The sequence below is a fragment of the Budorcas taxicolor genome, chromosome 1, assembly GCF_023091745.1.
Source record: "Budorcas taxicolor isolate Tak-1 chromosome 1, Takin1.1, whole genome shotgun sequence".
Taxonomy (NCBI): Eukaryota; Metazoa; Chordata; class Mammalia; order Artiodactyla; family Bovidae; genus Budorcas; species Budorcas taxicolor.
In genome coordinates this window covers 7991107-8011924 of record NC_068910.1, presented here as the reverse complement: position 1 = coordinate 8011924, position 20818 = coordinate 7991107, and the positions used below count along the sequence as shown (strand labels likewise).

The following is a 20818-nucleotide window of genomic DNA, read 5'->3' as shown; positions in this document are numbered from 1 at the left end:
GCCAGACACTGTTTCCTTTTCCCTTTTCTTCTTTTTTCTTTTTTTTTTCCTTTTTGTCCTCCCAGCCCCAGCCCTGAGTGGGCAACTGTCCAACAACCCGTCTCTTGGTCCGCCTGTCCACCCTCACGTCCACAGGTCCAACCCTTGGGTCCCTGATCACATAACTGTCTCCCACTCCTCCTGCAGCAGGACAGGTGGTCTCTCTGGCGCACAGGCCTCCTCATCCAGCCCCGAGCAGGAGCCGTTGAGGAATCCATCTTCCTTAGGAGCAGCCACGGCAGGTGGTGTGGCCTGGAGAGCTGGGGACCCTGACTTGGTGTGGCCGGGCAGCGGGGGGTGGCCATTGGTGGTAGCCGCGGGCAGCAGGCGGGGGCTGAGGGGCAGGCCAAGTCCCGTGCGGGGCCCTACGTTGGTCACACTCGTGTGAGACACCATCGGACCGTAGCTGTAGCTGCTGCTCCCGCTTCGTGCCTTGCGCTTGAAGTCCAGTGCCAGTGTCCAGCGGCTCCAGGATTTCTTGATCTCAGCCTGTACCTGGGGTGGCAGTAGGAGGGCAGGCAGTCAGGTGTGCCCCAAGCCCTTCTGCCACATGTCCCCAACCCCAGCAGAGCCCGCATCCCTGCCCCTAACAACGCTCAGCACTATTACTGGAAAATTTCAAGGCCAAGAAAAATCCCGTCATTCTCAGAACATGGTGCCTGGCGGCAGGCAGTTGACACACCCAGAATGTAGAAGGCTCAAATGACCCCAAGGGTGGCTGAGTGTTCAAACTGGATGACAGACAGTTCAACCGTGGGGTTGAGAAAACGCTTGGCTGTGCCCACACATCCTGAGCCTGAATCATCTGGAAAGACTTTTGTCTGCCTTCAGAACGTCCTCTGGGATGTTCTGGGAGGAACAAAGTGAGAACCAGGCAGGAGAATGAAGGGACAGCACTTGGGTAGCCCCTGGCACTCCTTTTTTTATTCTTTAATTTTTTTTTAGTTTTTAGATTTTTGGGCACACCACACGCCTTAGTTCCCCAACCAGTGATCGAACCCAAGCCCCCTGCAGTAGAAGCGCAAAATCCTAACCCTTGGACCACCAGGGAGTTCCCCCCACCCCACCCCACCCCCGGCCCCTGGAACTCCTGTGGCCTCCCCGTCTTGCCCCAGTCTGGCCCACCGCTTACCTCACCATTGCAGAAACAGTATATGATGGCAACAAAAAATCCCTGTGGAGAGAGAGTCTTGGGTCAGGGCCCAGAGAGGCATCCGGAGAGGGTGGGAGCAGCTTCCCCCGCCCCACCCGTCCCTCCCGCCCTCAGACAGGCCTGCCCACCTGGAAGGAGTTGAAGAGCATCTCGTAATGCATCTGGACTTGCCAGAGTGTCCCTGAGACCTCGGTGTACGGCGTGGCCATGAAGACGATGTAGTGGACGCCAAAGAGCGGCATGAGCACCAGTGTGGATTTGAGCAGCTTCCTGGGCCAGTGGGGCAGGCAGGTCAGGGTGGAGTCACTTCGGCCTCAGCAGGCACTGTGCACCTTGACCTGCCAGCCCCAGGCTCCAGAAGCCACTAAAAGGCCCAGAGCTCTGGCAGTTCACCTAAGCCAGTGACACTTTGCTGTCTCAGCAAAGTGTGACTAGGGCCCCTTGATTCTGAGGTGTCCCAGCGTGGACCATAAGTTCTGTCGTCCTGTCCCTGCACCTGCTGGTCCCTCTGCTGGCGCTCCCCTCACTTATCCCATTGACCCTCCTCAGGTTTCAGCCAAACTTCCACCTTCTCAAGCCCACCCATTGCCCATCTGTCTCTCAGACTCCCTGTGACCGGCTCTCTGAGGAGAGGTCTGGGTTTGTCCTGCCTTCATGGACCCCAGCTCTAGTGCAGGGGCCTGGCACCAAGTGGCCCAGGCTGGCTTAGGGGGTGCCCCCAGAAGTCAGGCAAGATCCCACCACGGCCGGCAGGGCCAGCCAGGGAGTCAGGAGCTGAGCCCTTCCTTGAGACAGGCTCATCCCTGGGGCCTCTGCCTGCTGTTGAATGTGGTGCTGGGCTCCAGTGACCCCTGGGGTCTGAGGCATCTAGGCACGGCGGACGTGGCTCACCGGTACTGCTGCCGCGTATCACACCGGCCAGCGTTGGTCTCCCGCAGCTTGGTGGCGAGAACCCGCACGATGTTGATGAAGAGGATGAAGTTGAGCTGTGGGAGTGAGGCAGGGCTGCATGCGTCTTGAGCCCGCAGCCCCAGCAGGGAGGGCTGGGACTCTGGGACCCACGGCCCCGCCCAGGCTCTGCTCTGCCTAAGCGTGTCTCCAGGTGGCTCCTGAGGTCCTTGGTTCCCCATGTGGACTGGGGTGGGGGTCAGCTGCCTCTCTAGCCCTGTGGCTCTAACCTTGGGGTCCAGGGGAGCCCCTATAGTTCCCCGTCAGGGGCTGATCACCGGGACCCAGGGTCCACACTCCTGCCCGGCCCTGTGGCTCTAACCTTGGGGTCCAGGGGAGCCTGTGTAGGTTCCCATCAGGGGCTGATCACCAGGACCCAGGGTCCACACTCCCACCCGGCCCTGAGGGCCCCTGCTCACCACAATGGAGGCCAGGATGGGCACCTGGATGATCCACTTCTTGTTCCCAGAGCTGAGATCCCAGCACCTAAGAAGGCCGAGGCCGTCAGCCCCCACACTCCCCACAAGCAGGCTCCAGGGGGAGTCGGTTCTGACACATGCACTCCCCACCCCAGAGCACAGGACGGGGAGTGGGGATGTGGTCGGGCCCGAGGCCACCCACAGAGCCCCCTCTGCAGTGGCCTCTGGTGACCCTGAGTGGGCACCCAGCTTGAAGCAGGGCTAAAAACTCCTGAAACCGGGGCCGCTCAGGGCCAGGGGACAAGAGGTGCCCCCTCATATGTTCTATGGAGAAAGAGGGTACCAGGGGTGCCTCTGGCCTGTGGCCCAGCCTCCTGCTCCCTTCTCCACCTGGACCTACCCGGTGTTGGCCAGGCTAGCTCTCACACCGACCCACACAGCCACGAAGATGGCAGGCAGACCTGTGGGCAGAGCGGGACAGAGTATGAGGGGCTCTCGCTGCTGCCCACTTCTGTGCCACTCCCCTCACCCCTGGTGACCCCGGCTTAGCCCCCCACTGTCCCTGACCCCCCCCCCCGGGCAAATGGGCTGCTTGGTGACACAGCCCTGCTTTTACATGTGCTGCCCTGCGGTCCCCACAGCCTCCCCTCAGGGCTCCAGCCCCCAGGACCCAGTTCAGCCCTCTGCCCTCATCTTGGTTCTGTATCTTGTACCACACACATGCACTCCTGTTGGGCACTTGGTGAAATAAGGGATCACTAATTTATCCACACCCAGTCCATTCTGCCCTAAAGCGTGCTGTTCTGGGCTGGGGGCTCCCTATGGAGGGGAGCTTACAATCAGGGGTTTTCTGTTCCAGCATCCCCCCTGCTTTGAAAAGTCCCCATGGATGAGGCTGGATAATGTGAGGGTTGTTGAGCCAGGGGCTACAGAGGAGTCTCAGTGTGCCTAAGCCTGAGCCAGTTCAAATGGTACGTGGTACCTCTGAGTGAGTTTTGCTCTAGGAAAGAGCCTCATTCCCCACTCTCCACCCCCTCCCACTTCATTCTAGGTCTGGCATACCCTTGGGAGGGGTAGGGCATGACCTGGGTTTGTGCAAGGAAAAGAGCTGTGATGTCCCTGTGCCACAAAGTTCTGTCTGTTCCCTTGTCTGTGTGCGGACACCCTCTACCCCAGAGCCTGCATCAGCCTGAAACTCTGGGCTTGCCACGGGTGAGGTCAAGATCAGAGTGTCCACCAAGGAGCAAGGAGGCTAGGATTATCGATCTGAGGGCCTGGAGGTGCTGAACGCGGAGAGGGCTCCACCCACCCAGCCTGCCCCTCTGCAGTCTGGCCAGTCGCCCCGGAGCCCGGCCAAGCTCTGGAGCTGCCAACAATAATGGACAATTATCGGTAACTCAATCCTGGAGCCCGTCGGGGAGGAGGGCAGAGCCCCAGCAACCCATTCTGCAGAGGGGCTGTTGAAGCCCAGAGGATGCTACAGAGCCAGGGCCTCCAGTTCTGGGCCACGGACCCTGTGCACGGGGGTGGCAGAGGCCTGCATAGCTCCACGCGGCATGGGGAGTGGTGGAGAAACAGGACTCGGGGTGGAGGGGGGTGTTCCGGATCCCAGCTCCAGTACTGGTGATACAGTGATAAGCATAGCTGCCTTCCAACTCCAGCCCTACGCTGACCTCTTACCCAAGGTCCACTCTGATCCTGAGTGGAGTCTTGACCTGAGAATTGCCTGCCCTTCCCTCTTCTGGCCTGAGCCTCAACTCCAGGTGAACCTGCCTCCAGGACAACCCCAACTTCAGGCTGAGCCAACCCCAAGTGAACCTCTGGCCAAGCCCTGTTCCCTGAGCCTGGGGGTCAGCCTGTGGGGCATCTACTGCCCCACATCCAGCACAGGATGTGCCGTGTGGGTGCCTTCCCCTCAGTGTCCCCTCAGGGTCCTCTCTGACCCTGCCGTCCATGGTCCCACCCTGCCCGCGTGCCTGCGTACCCCAGCCGAAGACTGTGAAGCCCCAGAGGTACTTCTTCTCTGAGAAGAAGGCCATGAAGATGAGGCTATGCAGATACAGCCCCTCCACCAGAATCCAGTAGTAGTTGGTGGCCAGGAAGTAAAGGAAGAAGGTCACAGCCACCCGGCAGCCCACCTAGGAGACCAGCTGGTGTTAGCCAGAGCGCAGGAACTGCATCTGGGGAGGGCTGGGAGGGACTGAGGGCAGACAGTGGTAGGGGATGCTGGTAAGATCGGACAAGCTCTACTAAGGGCAGGGGCTGAGGAGTGTGTGCTGCAAAGATAGGAGGACACTCAGGACAGTGGTGGGGACGTGGGGATCATGGAGAAGAGGTGGGGTGGTTGGGGGCCTGGGCTGAGGCAGGAGAGTTGATGAAAGCGCACGCCGGGCGGGGAGGGGATTCGCAAAGCCCTAGGCAACACGGGTTGGAAGGATGCAAAGGGTGGATGTGAGCGGCCCGGAGCGCGCGCGTGGTCGCAGGAGACAGGTGAGGGTGCGTGGGGCTCCCGCGAAGCGGGCGGTGGCGAGGGGCCCAGGGCGGGCAGGCGCGGGCCGCCGGAGCGGGGCACTCACGTAGCCGGCGGCGGCGGCGGGTGGCGGCGGTGCCTGGGCGATGGCGCGCAGCTCTTCCTCGGTGAGGCGCTCGGCCTCGTCGAGGGCGGTGCCCGAGTAGAGAACCGCGTCCTTGACGAAGATGCTCACGGCGCGAAGCATGAAGGACAGGAACAGGTGCATGTGGATGTAGTTGCGTGTGCAGTGCAGCCTCCTGCAGAGCACGCGACGGCACGGTGGGCGGGGGGCACGCGGCGCGCGCCGGGCGGGCAGGGGGCGCAGGGAGGGCGCGGGAGGCCCCGTTCTTCGGCCCCACCCAGCCATGCCCTTGGCCACGCCCACTGCCTCCCTCGGCCCCGCCCACGTCCCCCTCCCCACTGGCCCCCGCCCCACTCCTCGCCCCGCCCACCTAAAGTAGGCCAGGATGAGGACCGCCACGGTGAGAGATGCCAGGGAGACGGAGTAGCCCACGGTGTAGATCATGCCCAGGCGGTCAAACACCTCCTGCGCAGGTGGGGAGTTACCGTCAGAGCCCTGGGACTCGGGTGAACACCAGGTTAAGGGTCGGAGAGCGCAGGTACATTTGCTGGAGGAGTCAGGACTAGGTCAGAGGTCACGGGGGGGGGGTAGCCTGATCCGGGTCAGGTGAGGGGGGCGGGGGGGGGGCGCCGGGGGGAGCGGGGTGGGGAAGGCTCGCACCCGTTCGCGCGTCTCATTGGTCAGGAACTTGAGGCACTCGCTGTAGTTGGCCCACGTGCGGTTGTGCCCAGGCACCAGCTCCCAGCTGCCATTGCGGTCACAGCGGCGGTAGGCATGGCCTGCAGGTCCGCAGGGGGAGGTCAGGGCAGTGAGATCTGGAACCCCTGAGCTTCAAGTCCTGACGGTGCCCGCGGTCCCCCACCCTACTCCAGACTGCCTTACCTTTGTGATTGAAGTCATAAATGTAGTCGGGACAGGGCATGGCCACCACCTCCCCTGGAGCCCCCAGCGGCCAGCACAGGATGTGGTCCCACTCCGGCAGGCAGGGGCGCCCTGTGCCCACAGAGACAGACAGAAAAAGGTGGAGGACACCTGTCCAGGTCCACAGTTAGTGACCCAGAGGAATAAACACACCTGTGCTGGCTCCTACAGGGTGCACCCCAAGACTGGAGAACTCAGGCTTGGAGCATTCTGGAGAGAATGTATTGAACCCTTACTCCCGACTGTGCCCTGCACCCCCTGGCCTCGTAGATTCACTACAGCCCCTCCTTGTGGGTGTTGGCAATGGCCCCATTTTCTAGATTGGCTAGCAGAGGCCAAGAGAGGCGAGTGATTTGCCAAGGTCATACAGCCCAGGGCCCTGCCCTCCTCAAGTTCTCAGCCCCTGGCCAGGCCTCCCTCTTTTCTCTCTGTTCTTGGTCCCACCTTCCAGGTGTCCCTGGAGAAGGGCAAGTTCCCAGAGTAACTCTCCTTCAGCTGAGAATGCTTCCAGCGTGATCCATGCCCAAGGACCATGGACTGGAGGCAGGAACTCTCGTCTCCAGTGCCAGCTGGACTCCTGAAGAACTGCCCACCTCATGCAGGTGTCCGCCTTCTTTGCACTTCAGTTCCTTCACTGGGGAATCAGGATTGATACGCACTTCCGCCACTACCCGAGACCCGCCCTGAGCACCTGCTCTCAGACTCTGGTGTCCACTCATGGAGGGACATAAAATCCCCCAAATCTATAAGTGCTAATTGTGGGATTCAAGGCAGGGCGACACATCCCACTTTGGGGCTCCAGCCTCACAGCAGAGATGGTAAGTGACCTTGGAAAGACTCCAGCCTCCGAATTTTCCACTTCCCACCCCCAGCTCCCTTCTCTCCCCCCGCAGGGCTCCAACCACAGGACTCTCCAGCCACCCTGGAAGGTTGCCTTGATGGCTAGACCCACCCTGGCTTGGTGAAAGGCTCTCTGTCCTGGGCACCATATTCCCAGCCCCGCCTGGCCAGGCCTACAATTCCCTCTGATCCCTGGGGAGCCACAGGGTGACCACAGCCTCCCAGATGTGGCCCATCTGGAATCTGCTGCCCACCCAGCCGGTTCAAACCGGCCCTGTGGCTGCAGCCTGGGTTCCACGTTTGTCTCTCCTTACCTCCCCCAGGGACAATGCAGCCCGCATATCCCTCCCTCTCTTCTCTTCTGCCCTCCTCCTCCTCCCCCTGTCTGGCCCCACCCCTTCACAGCCACCTTCCTGTCCTGCCCCCACTCTCCCAACCACCCCACTATGTGTCTTGATGCACCTCCTCTGACATATTGAGTTCCCGTCCCGGTGCCTCTTGGCCCCCTCTGTCTCCCTCTGCCTCTCTATTTCTGTCTCCATATCTTTCCCAGCCTCTCCTTGCTCCTCTCTTTCCCAGATTCTCTGTCATCTCTCTCCATGGGAGGGGCCATAACCCAGGGTCTACCCCTGAGGTGTGTGGGTCAAGTTCTCTGCCCACCTCTGGGGGTCCAAGTCCATCCAGCTTGCCTGCCCCCTCCACTCCATCTCCTCCCAGCACCTCCCTTCCTCCAAGAGCCGAGGAGCGTGACGTCACATGGAAGTGGCAGAGCCATGGGGCAAGTGGGTCCGAGTTGGTCTCAGATGGTTGCATCGAAGCACAGACGTACCTCGGGGCCTGCTGCCAGTAGGCACCTCCTTGTCCTCCTCAGACTCAGGGTGGAGCTTCCCAGATGCCTTCTCTTTCTTGGGCTTCCCTGATGTGGACGCAGATGCCCATCCTTTGTCTGATTCCATTATGTCAGCTGGAGAAATCAGGGCAGTTATGGCTGTCAACAGTGCCGCTATGCAGGAGACCCAGGGTCCCCTCCTGCCTCGGAGACTCCCCCTCCACACAGTGAGGGTTGTCCCCTTCCCTGCTGACACCCAGTCTGACGACAGGTAGAGATGTGCTTTACAAACAGCAAAGTGCTTGCCAGGTACAGAAGAAATCAGGAGTCATGCAGACTGTCAACAAGGGGCTCAAAGAGGAGCGAACGCCATTCAGGTGTGGGATCAACTAGCGGTTTGAGCAGTAAATGCGGGCAGAAGTGTCTGATTCAGCAGTTGTAGCCAAAGCCCACCAGGGGGCGTATGGCAAAAGCAGACCGTGGTGGTTATGTCAGCAGAGAGGTTAGAGAGCAAAAATGAAGTCTGGCCAGAGCACCCCGTAGGTCTAGAAGTTGGTGGTATGAAAGACAAGAGCAAGAGTGTGCGGTTGTCAGGAGAGGGCCAATGAGCCCACCTACCCCATCCCCTGCCCTGGGATGCCTGAATAAGGGGTTCACAGCTTCCACAAGGGACCCTGGAGCCTCTCCATCTCAGATGGGACCTGGCCTTTCCCTCTCTTAGAAGTCTGAGGTCTCTCTTCCTCGCTGAAAAGTCTTCCTCCTTATGTGACCTTCAGCTGCAGCCTCCTGGCCCTCCCATGTTGGGTTTTGTGACAACAATGGGATGCTAATTGCAGACACCCTGGGCTGAGACAGAATGGCTGTGCCCATTTTCCCACCTGAACCTGAGAACATTAGTAGGGTGGAGGTAGCAAGATGTGATGGAGTGAGAAGGGAAGGCTCCATGGCTGAACAGAGACAGCAGAGGGAGGTGCCTCCAGGCTTCCACAGCCAGAAAGAGGGCTGGGTTCAGACCCTCCCAGCCCCTGATGAGACTGGGGCGGGGGACCAGGGAGCCACTGGTGAGGCCAGTGTGGGCAGGGCTCTGACAGCAGAGACCATGTGAGTCCCTGTGAGTGGGAGCAGGGGCTGTGGGCTCCAGGGGATGTTACTGTGCGCTTGCATCTGGGGTGTACATCACCACCCTCTCCCAGGGGTCTGAGGGCCAGTGCAGGGAAGCCAGTGCCCACCACTCAGGTGGGGTCTGGATCTCTTCCAGGTCGAGGGGATTAATCAAATAGAAGTCAGAGGCCGCGCTGGTTGCTCATGAAGCCCCATTTCCGCTTCCAGGAAATGGACTCAAGGAAGAGACCAGCTTGAGACTGGGGTGGGAGCTGTGAGGTCAGGTGACTGCCCCTCCTAGGTTGACTGTGGCCAGGGTTCCCTGGAGATGCTGTGTTGGTAGGAGGGAGCGTTCTTACCCCTTCAGGAGCCTTCTACTGGACAGTGACCATGACCGACAGGGATACCCATCCATATTCCTCTATTCTCCTTCCCTTCCAGCCCCATTCTGAGCCTGGACACCCTGCCTTGCCCTGTGCCTAGGGGCCTCTTTCAAAGACGTATTCACGCTTCTGGATGGCACTGGGTACTGCTTCCTCCTCTAGGAGGCAGTCCCGGCCCACTCTGGTGCTCCTGCTCCTGGCGGGCCTCACCACATCTACGCATCAGAGATGATTCGGACTGTAGCTGTCTTCGTGTCCTCCTATCCCAGCCCTGGGAGGGGAGGCTCAGGGCATCTCTGAACCTGCTGACTTTCAACTCACCTGACTCACCCCACTTTCGGTCCTCACTGTGGCCTGGCCCCCTTTACCTGGGCCTGCCCTCCCTTGGTGCCACCTGCCTTTGCCTCCTGGGCTCCCACCTTCTTCTGGCCCCTCTGTGTCGCCTGCCCTTGGCCCCCTAGACCCTCCTTCGGCCCCGCCCCCACCTGGCCTCTGCAGGACTTCTTCGAGCCGCTTCTCACATTGGGCCTGGGCGCGGTGCAGCAGGAAGATCTGCTCCTCTTTGGTCATGACGTCATCTGCATCCACCTACCGAGCAGAAGGTCAGATTGCAGGCAATACTTCCCCACCGAGTGCTGGACGCCACAACTATCCCAGCCTCCTTGAGGGACGCCCCCCAACACACACACACACACACACACACGAATGTGGGAAATCCGCCTTATGTAGCTCCATTTTACAGACAGGCAGCCTTGGCTCGAGGGGAATGGCCTGACCTGCCTGACCTACCAGGGGGAAAAAAGGGGAAGGAAGGGGGGCTGTCCCCGACTTGTCCGATAGTAACCCCATAGAAAGCAGCTTCTGATAGTCGCTGTCCAGTCTGTTCCCCAAGGGGGCGTGGGAAAGGGATGGAATGTCCCAGGATGGATGCTCACCGGATCTTGCCGTCTGTTGGGGACCCTGGGTAGGGAGGGGGTGGGTAAGGGTGGCGAACTCTGGGGAAACAAACGGGGGGCCTGGATTCCTGCAAGTCCTAGTGCTCCTGGGACCTTAGGAGTCACCGATTTCCATCCTGGCCCTCTCCCCAGTCAGCGCTTTCCCCGTGAATGGGTGCATGGCGTGAATGGCGAGTGCCTCGGCCCCTCCCACCCTTGAGGTCCCAGGAGGGAGGGGATGGAGAAACTGCTGGCAACTGGTCTGCGTTGGGCGGGGCACTCGCGTGCAGGCTGTGGGTGGAAGTCACCCACATCCATCGCTTATCTGGAAGCTTTGCTCCATCCCTGTAGACCCTGTGTTCTGGTGATGTGGACACACCTTGGTTCCTGCTCTCCCCTCTGCCCGGGATGTCCTTCCTTCCTTTCCTTCCAACACTGCACACCCTCGGTACTGGCTGCCACCCGCTAGGTTCACTGGCAGCATTTTAAGGACGGAAACAGGAACATCATGGCAGGGGAGAGTGGGGGCGGGACTCACTCTGAGCCTCTGTTTCCCTGACTTAGGGTTGGGAGTCAGAGGTTAAAGGCAGCATCCTGCCCCGGGAACAACTCAGTGTGCCCCAGCCCCGCCACTGCCATGAGGGACCACAAGAGGTTAATACATCCCCTCAGGTCCCACCCACCTTCACCTTCCAAGACAGGGCCGCGTCCCTGCAGAGCCGCAGAACTGGGGGAAGTGTCCCATGAGACTACTCTGACCCAGAGCTGGGCTGTGACCCCTCAGACTCCACAGGGCAAAGCCTGGTTCTCTTAGACCTTCAGCGGGCGGAGCTGCATCCATTCAGACATCCCCCGGCAGGGCCGGGTCCCTCCAGTCTGCGCGGAGCTTTGCAGGGCCGGAGAGCCCAGAGGAGGCGGGGGAGGGGGGCGGCGGCCGGGGAAGGGGCGGGTACCCGCGCTAGGGGGCGGGCCGGCCGGCCGGGCGGGTCAGGGAGCCCGCTGCAGGGAGAAGTTAATTGACCGAGTCTCTTGGTGGCAGCAGCAAGGGCTTCTAGAGCCAAGGAGTCTCCAATTGGCTCGGTCGGACGTGGGTTCTGCTGGTTTCAGTTAGCGGAGGCGCGTGCGCGTCTTCGCGCGTGCGCGTGCGCGGCTGCACATCCTTGAGTGGCCGCGCACACGCCGTCTGGCGATGTGTGCACTTGTGTGTGCCCCTGTCTCTGTGAATTCTCACGTGGGGCTCTCCAGCGTGCACATTTGGGACGTGAGCCTGAGGTGTCTGTGAAGATGTTTCTGGGCAAAGGTCCGCGTGTGCGTGTCTGCGAGTGTGTGATAACGGTTGCTCATTAGCCTGCATGCCTGTGGGTATCCGTGCTTTTGCGCGCATATCACTGGCATCTGAATTGGACCCCGGGATCTCAGCTGGACCCAGTGCCCAGGAAGGGCTGGAGAGATTCTCACGTGTTTGCTGCTGGCCCCTACAGCTTCTCTCATTTTCCCCACCTCCAGCTATGACTGAGCAGACTAGGGCAGAAGTGGCCCTGAGAACTGGGGTTTGAGGGAGGCAACTCCGGTCTGCCTTAATCCAGGGAGCTCCCAGACTAACCTGAGGTTCTCTCTGTGCCTCTGGCACTGGGGACCCAGGCTGCTAAGGAGTCTGAGCCCATCCCCACGACAGCACCCTTTCACCACCATTTCCGTTATTGCGACTGGCACTCTGTCAGCTAGCACCATCATCACCTTGACCACCAACACCAACTCAGCCACCCCCCACCAGCACCAACACCACCACCAGCAGCACTAACCACTATTAACACTGGCATAGCCACCATCAGCACCGTGACAACTGGTAGAACATCATGACCATCCCCACCACCAGTGCCTTTTCCCCCAGCACAATGACCACCATGACCGTCACCACCACCTCCAGCACCATAGCCACCAAAGGCAACATGAGCACCATCCTTGCCACCAGCCCCATAGCCACTGTCAGCGCCATCTTTCCTGTATCTTAGTCTTACTCCCTCAGCCCCCTTCCCCACCACCCCTTCTCCTGTCCACCTTTATCTCTTTCAAGACGAACAGATACTCACCATACTTTTTTTTTTTCCCCAGCTGACAGAAACCTCCCGAGTGGCTGACAGACTTCCACCAGTCCCCAAAGCCTGGCACACCGGCCCTCTCCACAGACAGACTAGCCCACTGATGTGACTGAGTGTCACAGCTGGTGCCCTGGACTAAAGGCAGGCAGGCGGTTGTGGGTTGAAAACTGCCCATTTGGCAGACTGACAGACAGACAGGTGTGCAGCTGGGCGAGGACCAGGAGCTCACTCCTTACCCTCTCACAGGCCCAGCGCATCTGCTCAGCCTCTAACTACTGCACTCTCTCTGTGGCCAAGAGGAGGCACATTCTCTGCCCAGAACTCTCATTTCCCGGTGGGTCTGGGAATGCCCAGGAATGGGGAGGGTATGTGCTTCAGGCATCAGATAGCCCCCAGATTCCTCCACCCACAGGGTCAGGGGCATCATCTCTGGCCTCCCTAAACTGTATGACCCATTTGTCTGTCACCCAATCACAGCAGAACTGCCACTGCAGCAAGAAGAATTCACATCAGTCAAGAAAGCACTTTCAGGACTTCCCAGGGGGGTCCAGTGGCTAAGACTCTGCTCCCAATGCAGAGGATCTGGGTTCGACCCCTGGTTGGGGAACTAGATCCCACAGGGCACAACTAAAAGATCCTGCATGTCACTACTAAGACCTCATGCAGCCATATATATATATAAGCGCACACACACATATAAGCACTTTCCCAAGGAACAGAGGGCAGCCCTACACCAAGTGCATCCCCACTCGCTTTAGAGCACAGCACCCCTGCCTGGGATGCCACCACGTCTCCCTGCGCCTGCACCCTCTCATCTAAGGAGATTCTGCCACCAGCACTGGAGCGTGAATCCCGCCTCCACCACCAACTGACTTTGTATCTTTGGTACAGTTGTTTAACCCGTGTGCCTTAGCTTTCCACCTGTAAAATCAGGACAATAAGAGGGCTGTTTGGGGGACTTCCCTGGTGGTCCACTGGTTAAGACTCTGCACTCCCGCTGCAGGGGGCATGGGTGCGATCCCTGGTTGGGGGACTAAGGTTCCACATGCTGTACAGCACTGCCAAGGATAAAAATAAATAACAGGGCTGCTGTGAGAGTTAAACAAGGCACTGCATGAAAAGCGCTCCACCTTCATGGAACTTCATGGAGGTGGAGCCCATGGAAAGCTGTAGGCTACCACTGCTACCAGGTCAGGAGCACCACCAAGTCGTGGCTTTCCGAGTGCGCTTATGGACCCCTGTGCTGCAGGACACCATGGGTACCCCCAGGCTGGGGACCCAGAGAGACACGGGAGACTGAGTAGATGACCGAGTCCAGGGGGCCACAGTGAGGGGCACGGGCCAGGGATGGATGGGGTTCCAGGGAGGATTGGGAGGGGGGAGTACAGGACAGCCTGCAGGGTGAGGTGTGCCTGGCAAGCTTTGGGGGTGAAAGGCATTCCAACAACTCCAGATGTGGATTTCTTGATCCACCCTGGACTCACACTAAGATTCCAGGTCACTGCCAGACCCCCCACACTTGGGCTTAAGGGGCAGGAGGGCTGCCTCCTCTGCTTCTGCCCTGAGTGAGGAGGTCGTTATCTCCTGGGACAGATGCAGAAAATGCTGATAGCTCTGATTCTCCTCCTGGCCTGGCCATGCCCTCCGCTGCGCCGTCCTCAACCAGCCCCTTTCCCCCTGCAGAGTTCAGGTCTCCTCGGCCTGGCTCCTGTTAAGGAGGACTCAGACTTACATCATTTTAGATCCAGAGAGTCTGTGCATCTTGGGTCTCACTGGTGAGGACTGAGGGGCCGGGGGCTGCATCATGGCCAAGGGTCAGTTAATCCATACGCACCACTGACAGGGTCACTGAGCCCTGGTGACAGGTGTCCCGAATCCCGCTTCCTCCCACTCCCCTCCTAGGGTCTTAGGTTAGGGCTGACTTCCCCTGACCTGACCACTGTAGAGCTTGGCTGCAGCACTCTCCTCATGTTCAACGCTCGGACATGGACCCTTCCTGGGTGCACACATGTGCATGATCTGCAGTTTGTGAATAGGCAGGGAGAGAGGTGGCCTGGGAGCCCAGAGTTGGTATCTATGGGGCTCCAGGCAGGGTGCAGAGCGGGGCTGAAAGCCAGTATGTTATTTACAAACATAGAAGCTGCTGTCTCAGGGAGAGAGTAATGTGTGGTCAAGAAGCCCGGATGTGTTTCTCATTTCCTGAGTTCAGAAGCTCACAGGGAGAGAAAAGCCATCTGCTCAGTACCCCTCCCGCCGAGGGGTGGGGGCAAACAGCTCCTTCTAACTCGGCTCCCGGGGTGACCTCACAGAGGATGGTACTGGAGCTGGGGAAGCAGGGATGGTGGCAATAGGGCTGGACAGACAGACGGTGGCAGACAGTGAGTGGGGCGATGTGGAGGCCGGTGATGGCAATGGTGTGATGGTGCGGAGTGGTGGAGAGCCAGCTCCATACCCCTGACCAAATGAGGGCTGCTCCTCTCGGTCCGTCTCTTAACTGCCAAATTCCACACATTTGCTGTCTGTGATCCCAGACATGCCTACAATCCTCCTCCTCCGGGCAAAATGAAGGAGGAAATACAAGGGATCCTTCTTCAGCTGCTGACACCCCTGTCTCTGGGAGAGAGGCTCCTGATACTGATGGTATCTGCCTCAGGATGACCTTTTGGGTTATCTCATCCATCTCTCTGCCTAGGGTCAGCCTGGTCCCCTGGGGGGTCAGGCAGCTGCTGGCTTCTTGATCACCTCCAGAGAAAGCAGATCTACCTGCTATTCATCACTGGTGTGGCCAGTGTCTCCCACGCCATGACAGCCCCTCTGCAGGCTGGCACCCACCACTGCCCCTGGACCTTTAACCACCTCTCCTCCACCTTCCATCACATCTCTGTCTTACAAACGCCGCCACTGAGGCTGAGAGCACAGTTAGAAAGAAGAGGGCCAGGAACGGAGCCAAGGTCTGCTTGAACCAAAGCAGCAGCTACTCCAGAGGATGGGAAAGAAAGGAGGGGATGCCCCACCACATGGATCAGCTGGAGTCAGCCTCAATACCAGTTTTCCTCAGAGCCTTTCTGGATTGTATCTTTCACTGTGTCAAGCAAAAGCCTCTTTGCAGAGCATCTAGAGCAGCTTCCACAGAGGTAATCTGGGGATGCAGATAGATGTGGAGGTGATCAGATAGTGATAGTGTTTATTGGTGATGGCAGCTTCCGCTCAGCTCTGCCTGGGCAGAGGACAGCTGCTCTCTCACACATTAGGAGGAAGGGGAGTTCACACCTCCAGAAAAGCCACAAGGAGAAAACCTTGGCTAACAGGAGACCCCCTGGTGACCTCCTGGCCTTCCTGCACCTCTTCTCCAGGTTCCACTCCTGGGACCTGTGCTGGCACCCCTCGATGTCTCCCATGCCAGCTGGCTGGGGATTGCTCCCTGCCCCTTGCTGCCCTCCGTCTGTCTGGCTGGCCGGAGCAGGCTGGGACGGGTTCCCTGCCGGGGACACTCCTGCCCCGCCACGCCACCGCTGACAAGTGCTGACTTTTCCTCCCCCTCGCCTGGCCTTCCTGAACAGGCTGCCTGTGTTCGGGGCTGGGAGGGGCTGGGGGGAGGCACTGTGACGCCTCTCATCCTGGCCAACGTGGACGCCTTCAGGGCAGGCAGTGGGATGGAGCCTGGGGTGGCAGAGTTGGCTGCTAGGACCCGGTGGATCTTCACAAGCAGCCTCTACCTGGCCTGGGGGACCAAGGCCCAAAAGGATGGTATGAACTAGCCTAACCATAAGGTGGTCAGCAAGACAGAATCCTTCCAAGTCTTACCTCTGCACAGACAGGTTCCAGAGCTGGGGGTTCCGAAAGATTTGGGGGTTTCTGATGTCTCTGAGAATCCGAGCAAAACTCTGCACCCTCTCCTAGCCGCACTGTATTTTGCAGACAATTTCTGGCGTCTGCAAACCCCCCACCCCACCCTTTCTTTTTCCTGGGGACTTTCTGAAAGAGCTGCCTTCCTGATGTGGTGGCCGGACAAGGGAGTGTCCCCAGAAGGCCCACAACAGGAATCTGGGGGAGGCCTCTTGACGCCTCATTAAAACATTCCGAAGAAAACCCAAATTCCCGGGAGGGTTCAGCCCCCTCCTCCTTCTCTGTCCACAGGCGCTCCCAGAGCTGCGGGTGGAGGGGTGGGGGTGTTTAAGGGCAGGTGATATAAAAAGCTTCAACAAATCAATACAAAAAAAAAAGACAAATAACCCATAGAAAGAGGGGTAATGGCTCTGAGCAAGCTCTTAGAAGATGGGCCATAAACCAACCTACAAGTCCAGAGGCTCACTGGTCGTTAGCAAATCAACGTGACAAGAGACACTGTTTCTCATGTCATTTGCATTAAAATGACAAGAGGCACCAGGCAAACGTGAGGAAAAGACTCTTCAGACCATCCCTTGAAACAGAGAGTATGCGTTAGAGGCCTGCTGGTCTCTGCTAGGGCCGGAGTATAAACCCGCAGGGGTGTTTTAGAGGGCCGTTTGGCCATGTCTCTTGAAGTAAAAAAAAAAAAAACGCATGTTCTCAGACCCAGCAATGACAGGATCTAGAAATATCCTACAGGGAAATGGTTACACAAGGACACAGGAGGGCATTTCAAGGGGCTTCCCTGCCGCCATCTGAAATCCTCTCTCTCACACACACACTTGAAAATTATGCAGGAACGATCTAAATGTACATTTCAAGGGACTGCTAATGAATCTCAGGCTTTGGAAATACTACACAGCATTAAAAAAGACAGATTTATATTTACTGACATGAAGGTCTCCAAGATACACCTTTAAGTAGAAAAATGCATATGGCAGAGCCCTTATCTACAAACTGCCATCATTTATTAAAAAACAAACAGAAAATGACAGACTAAAACTATCTACTTTGTATGGACACCAAAGGGACCTTTTTGGAGAAAAAGCTCTAGGAGAACATCTCCCACCCAGACTGTTTTTTCAAAAAAGCTTTTTCTCTAGAACGGAGAATGGGGTTTGGGAGGAATCCCGGTTAACGTCTCTTTAATCTCTATTACTTGAATCTTCTATAAGAAAGAACATATTCAAGTATAGTTCTGAAATTAAAATAAGAAAATAAAAGTAAAATAGCCAAAGGATTCTACTAGAAAGAAAGAAGAAAGAAAAGGAGGAAAAAGGAAACCAGAGGGAGATACAGGGGTCTCCTGCCAGCAGAAGCCCTCACCCTACTTTGGAGGAAGAAGCTCAGGGCAGGTGTCTGAAGACCTGAGTTGAAATCCAACCTGGGGAACAGACTCACTGTGTGACCCTCAGGGCCCTTTCCCATAAAATGGGTGGATGAACAGATGGAATGAGAAAAGACTTGTGATGGTTTCTAGCTCAGAATCCAGGGACAGCCACTGTTCAGTCAGTTCCTCCCCGTCTGTAAAAGTGAGCCCCTTTGGCTAGCTGACCTTGGAGCATGCTGGGAGTGCTTCCGTGGAGTCCCACCCACTGTGGCCTCTCCTGAGTCTGACCCTGAGGTCATATCTCTACACTCTAAGCCTGCCCCTCCCAACCTCACAATGCCGACCTTCGGCCGCTCCCACTGCAGTTTCTCCTTCACAATGTGCATGCCGAGGGTGTCCTCAGGATGAGGCATCCCCGAGGACAAGACCACCCCTTCCCTGCTCCCCCACTCAAAATCTGCCGGCCCATCTCTTCCTCCAAACGTCACCCCACCTGACCCTCAACCTTACAGCTACTCTTCTCTGGCACAGAAAAGATGGAAGACACAAGAGGGACCAGCTGAGTCTGGCCACAGCCAGTGTCCTTCCACTGGGAGACCTCTTGGTCCTGCAACTGTGAGGTCCCTCGACTGGGGCCAATTGGGTGGTCAGTATGTCGGTTTGGTGATGGGACACTATCTGCTGAGGATGAAGCGATATCCACTGGGTGTAGGAGAGGATGTAGGCAGACTGAGTTTCTTGCTGGCTCCAGCTGAGCCCAGGGGGCCCACAGGCTGTTGGGGGAACCCTCAGGCCATATCCTCTATCCCCAGAGCCAGGGGAGGTTCAATGTACTCATGTCCTGTGTGTCAGCCACAGATGTTCCAATAAGGTCCCAGGGCAGACCCAGCCCTGGCATCCTTTCTCTTTCCCTACCCTCAGCCATGGGCCAGGGCTAAGCCAGGCAAATTCTTTGCATGTGCCTCAGCTTCCCTGGAAAACAGTGTGGGTCCCCATGGGTCCCTGATAGAGGCACAGGGCTTGACCATGGTGGACACGCAACAGATAATGGTCGTTATTGGTTGTGTGAAGGTCAGCTAAAGGAGACAAAAACAGAACCCTTTCTCAGAGGGTCGTTGCAAAGATTGAACTAGCTAATATTGTAAAGTGCTTAGAACAGTGTTTGGTAAGTAGACAGCAGTACAGAAGCATTTATTAAATAAAAACAAGAAAAAAAACAGATTTGGGTGCAAGTGTGATCACAAATATACAACACATACATATGCACAACCATGCTCCTGCAAGTCACGTGCAGACCCACAGCCTCAGACACACGTGAACTCACACAAGGAATCCAACACTCACACTCACACAGACCCAGAGAATACCAAACTCCGAGTCCCACTGTGCCCCTCTTGGAGACACAGATATACTCTTAGGTCACCCACGCCCATGACTCCGTCTATTCCTCAACAGTCGCTTGCACACATGCACGTCCACAGACCATGCTGGCTGGCTCTGCACGGTGGCTATGCTCACCACCTTGGAAGGGGCCCTGGGAAAGGTGACCCTGGCCCGAGGGGAGGCTGGGAAATAGCTCTGGACCCTGGCGTTCACCAGGGTTTTGCAGCATGCCTGCACAGGGTGCTGATCACCTCTGAACCTCGGTTTCCTCATCGACAAATCCTTGTATGCGGCGATGTCTTTGGCTGTGGGGTGCCATGCTGTGTGGGCATGGACAACAGTGAATGGGATGTGCCAGAGCCAACAGAGAAGAGGAGAGCTGCGGATTAGGGAATTCTTAGGCAAATGTTTCTTTCTTGGTGTCTTTTTACAGATAGGGAAACTGAGGTGGGGACAAGGACAGCACAAGGTTACACAGGCTCTGGCAGAACTGGAGGAATCTAAGAGCTCCCCCCTTCCCACCTGGGGCTCCCTCTGGACAGGGAGCCAGGCAGGAGGGGGCCGCCTGCCTGTCTCTCTAGAAGGCAAATACCTGCACCTGGGAGGTGAGGGGGAGCAACTGGGGCCTTTAAGTCAGACGCACAGGCCACAGGCGGACAGTCTCCTCAGCAATGGCTGGTCCCCCGAGACAGGGCTGCTGTGGGATCCGACTGACGCCCCAGGAAATGATCCCAGACCTAGCCCAGGATGAGGAGGGTACTCACGCTTCATGCCTCCAGCCCTCAGCCCCTGCCAGTCTTTTCCTATTTTTATTTGCTATTCTTGGTCTGTCTACTCCTCCTGCCCTGGGGAGCTCTCACTCCCATCCTCTTTGTCTCTGTCTCTCTCTTCTCTCTGTCTAACCTCATCTCCTATTCTGTCGCTTCTTCTCCCCCTGGTCCCCTGTTGGCCTCTGCTCTCAGGAGGGTACAACGTGGGTCCCCTCACACACCCGATCAAGTTTCTCTTGTGGGAGTGTTTTGGAAGGTCAGTCTCCTTCAGGGGACCTCCATCCCTCCTCCATATACCACACCATACCCGCCTCCCTGGGCAGACATCTTCCAATCTGGGTGAAGCTGGACATGAGTGCAAGCATGGGTGTGTGTGTGTGCAATGGTGCAAACTGGAGGGGGTCCCTGAACCCTACCCCCTGACCTCAGACCAACAGCCCTGTGTCCCAGATTGCAAACAAAACTTGCAGAAAACACAGGCCCCCAGAGCAAAGTCTGTGGGATCCTACCTCAGGGCCAAAGCCCAGTCTTCTGCTAGATCACACTGTCATTTTCAAGGGAGACACAGAGCAGAGATGCTCTCAGAAGCAGAAGACAGGAGAATCCGAAACACAGATTTCCAGACCTGGGACCCCAACCCCAGGCTTCAGAAATAAGGAAACCTTATAGGCATCTGCACCCCAGAGTCCAGACATCCCAGAGACAGCAGGCACCAAGGATCCCGGGCTGGAGGGGACCCCCACCCAAAGTTCAGATTATTGGGGAGAACTCAAGCCTCTGAGCCCTGGACACACATCCCTCCTCCAGGGAACCCATGGCAAGCCCGAAACCTGTCCGGGAGTGTGAGCGGGTGACTTACCAGCGCGTATGCGGAGCTGAGCACCGGGCAGCAGAGCAAGAGCGCCAGGCCGGGCGCGATCCGGGCGGCCCCCATCGCCACCGCCTAGGGCCCCGTCCCTCGGGGCAGCCGCCGCCGCCGGCCCTAGTGGTGGTGGTGGTGGTGGGGTACAGAGCTGCGTCAGGCCGGGCTGCCCCGCCCACGCCACGGCCTAGGGGACCCCGGAGGCCCGGCGGCCCGAGGCCCCGGGGCCCGGCGCGGGGCCCATGCGCGGAGGGCTAGCGAGCGAGCGCAAAGGAGAGAGAGAGAGGGAGGGAGGAAGGGAGGCAGCCGGGGGCCGGGCGGGCG

At 58.1% G+C, this 20818-nt stretch overlaps 1 protein-coding gene across 1 annotated transcript; it reads right to left on the bottom strand.

The window, feature by feature from the left end:
• Positions 1-61: 61 nt before the first annotated feature.
• PTH1R (parathyroid hormone 1 receptor) lies at positions 62-20566 on the bottom strand. Its single transcript, XM_052640479.1, has 14 exons — positions 20492-20566; positions 9713-9815; positions 7744-7878; positions 6036-6146; positions 5814-5932; positions 5524-5618; positions 5136-5328; positions 4544-4697; positions 2960-3020; positions 2560-2626; positions 2084-2178; positions 1321-1462; positions 1172-1213; positions 62-534 (listed from the first exon to the last, which is right to left on the bottom strand). Exons 1-14 carry the CDS (start codon positions 20564-20566, stop codon positions 157-159), a joined length of 1770 nt encoding a protein of 589 aa, XP_052496439.1. The 3' UTR covers positions 62-156.
• Positions 20567-20818: the final 252 nt, after the last annotated feature.

Bases quoted from the DNA above. Each gene is read 5' to 3' on its own strand.
- PTH1R (XM_052640479.1), bottom strand. From the start codon at position 20,566: ATGGGGGCCGCCCGGATCGCGCCCGGCCTGGCGCTCTTGCTCTGCTGC. The intron at 6,147-7,743 runs GTACGTCTGTGC...CTGTGGGCACAG, and splicing joins TACTGGCAGCAGGCCCCGAG to GGCGCCCCTGCCTGCCGGAG. The intron at 5,619-5,813 runs GTGCGAGCCTTC...CCACCTGCGCAG, and splicing joins CCAATGAGACGCGCGAACGG to GAGGTGTTTGACCGCCTGGG.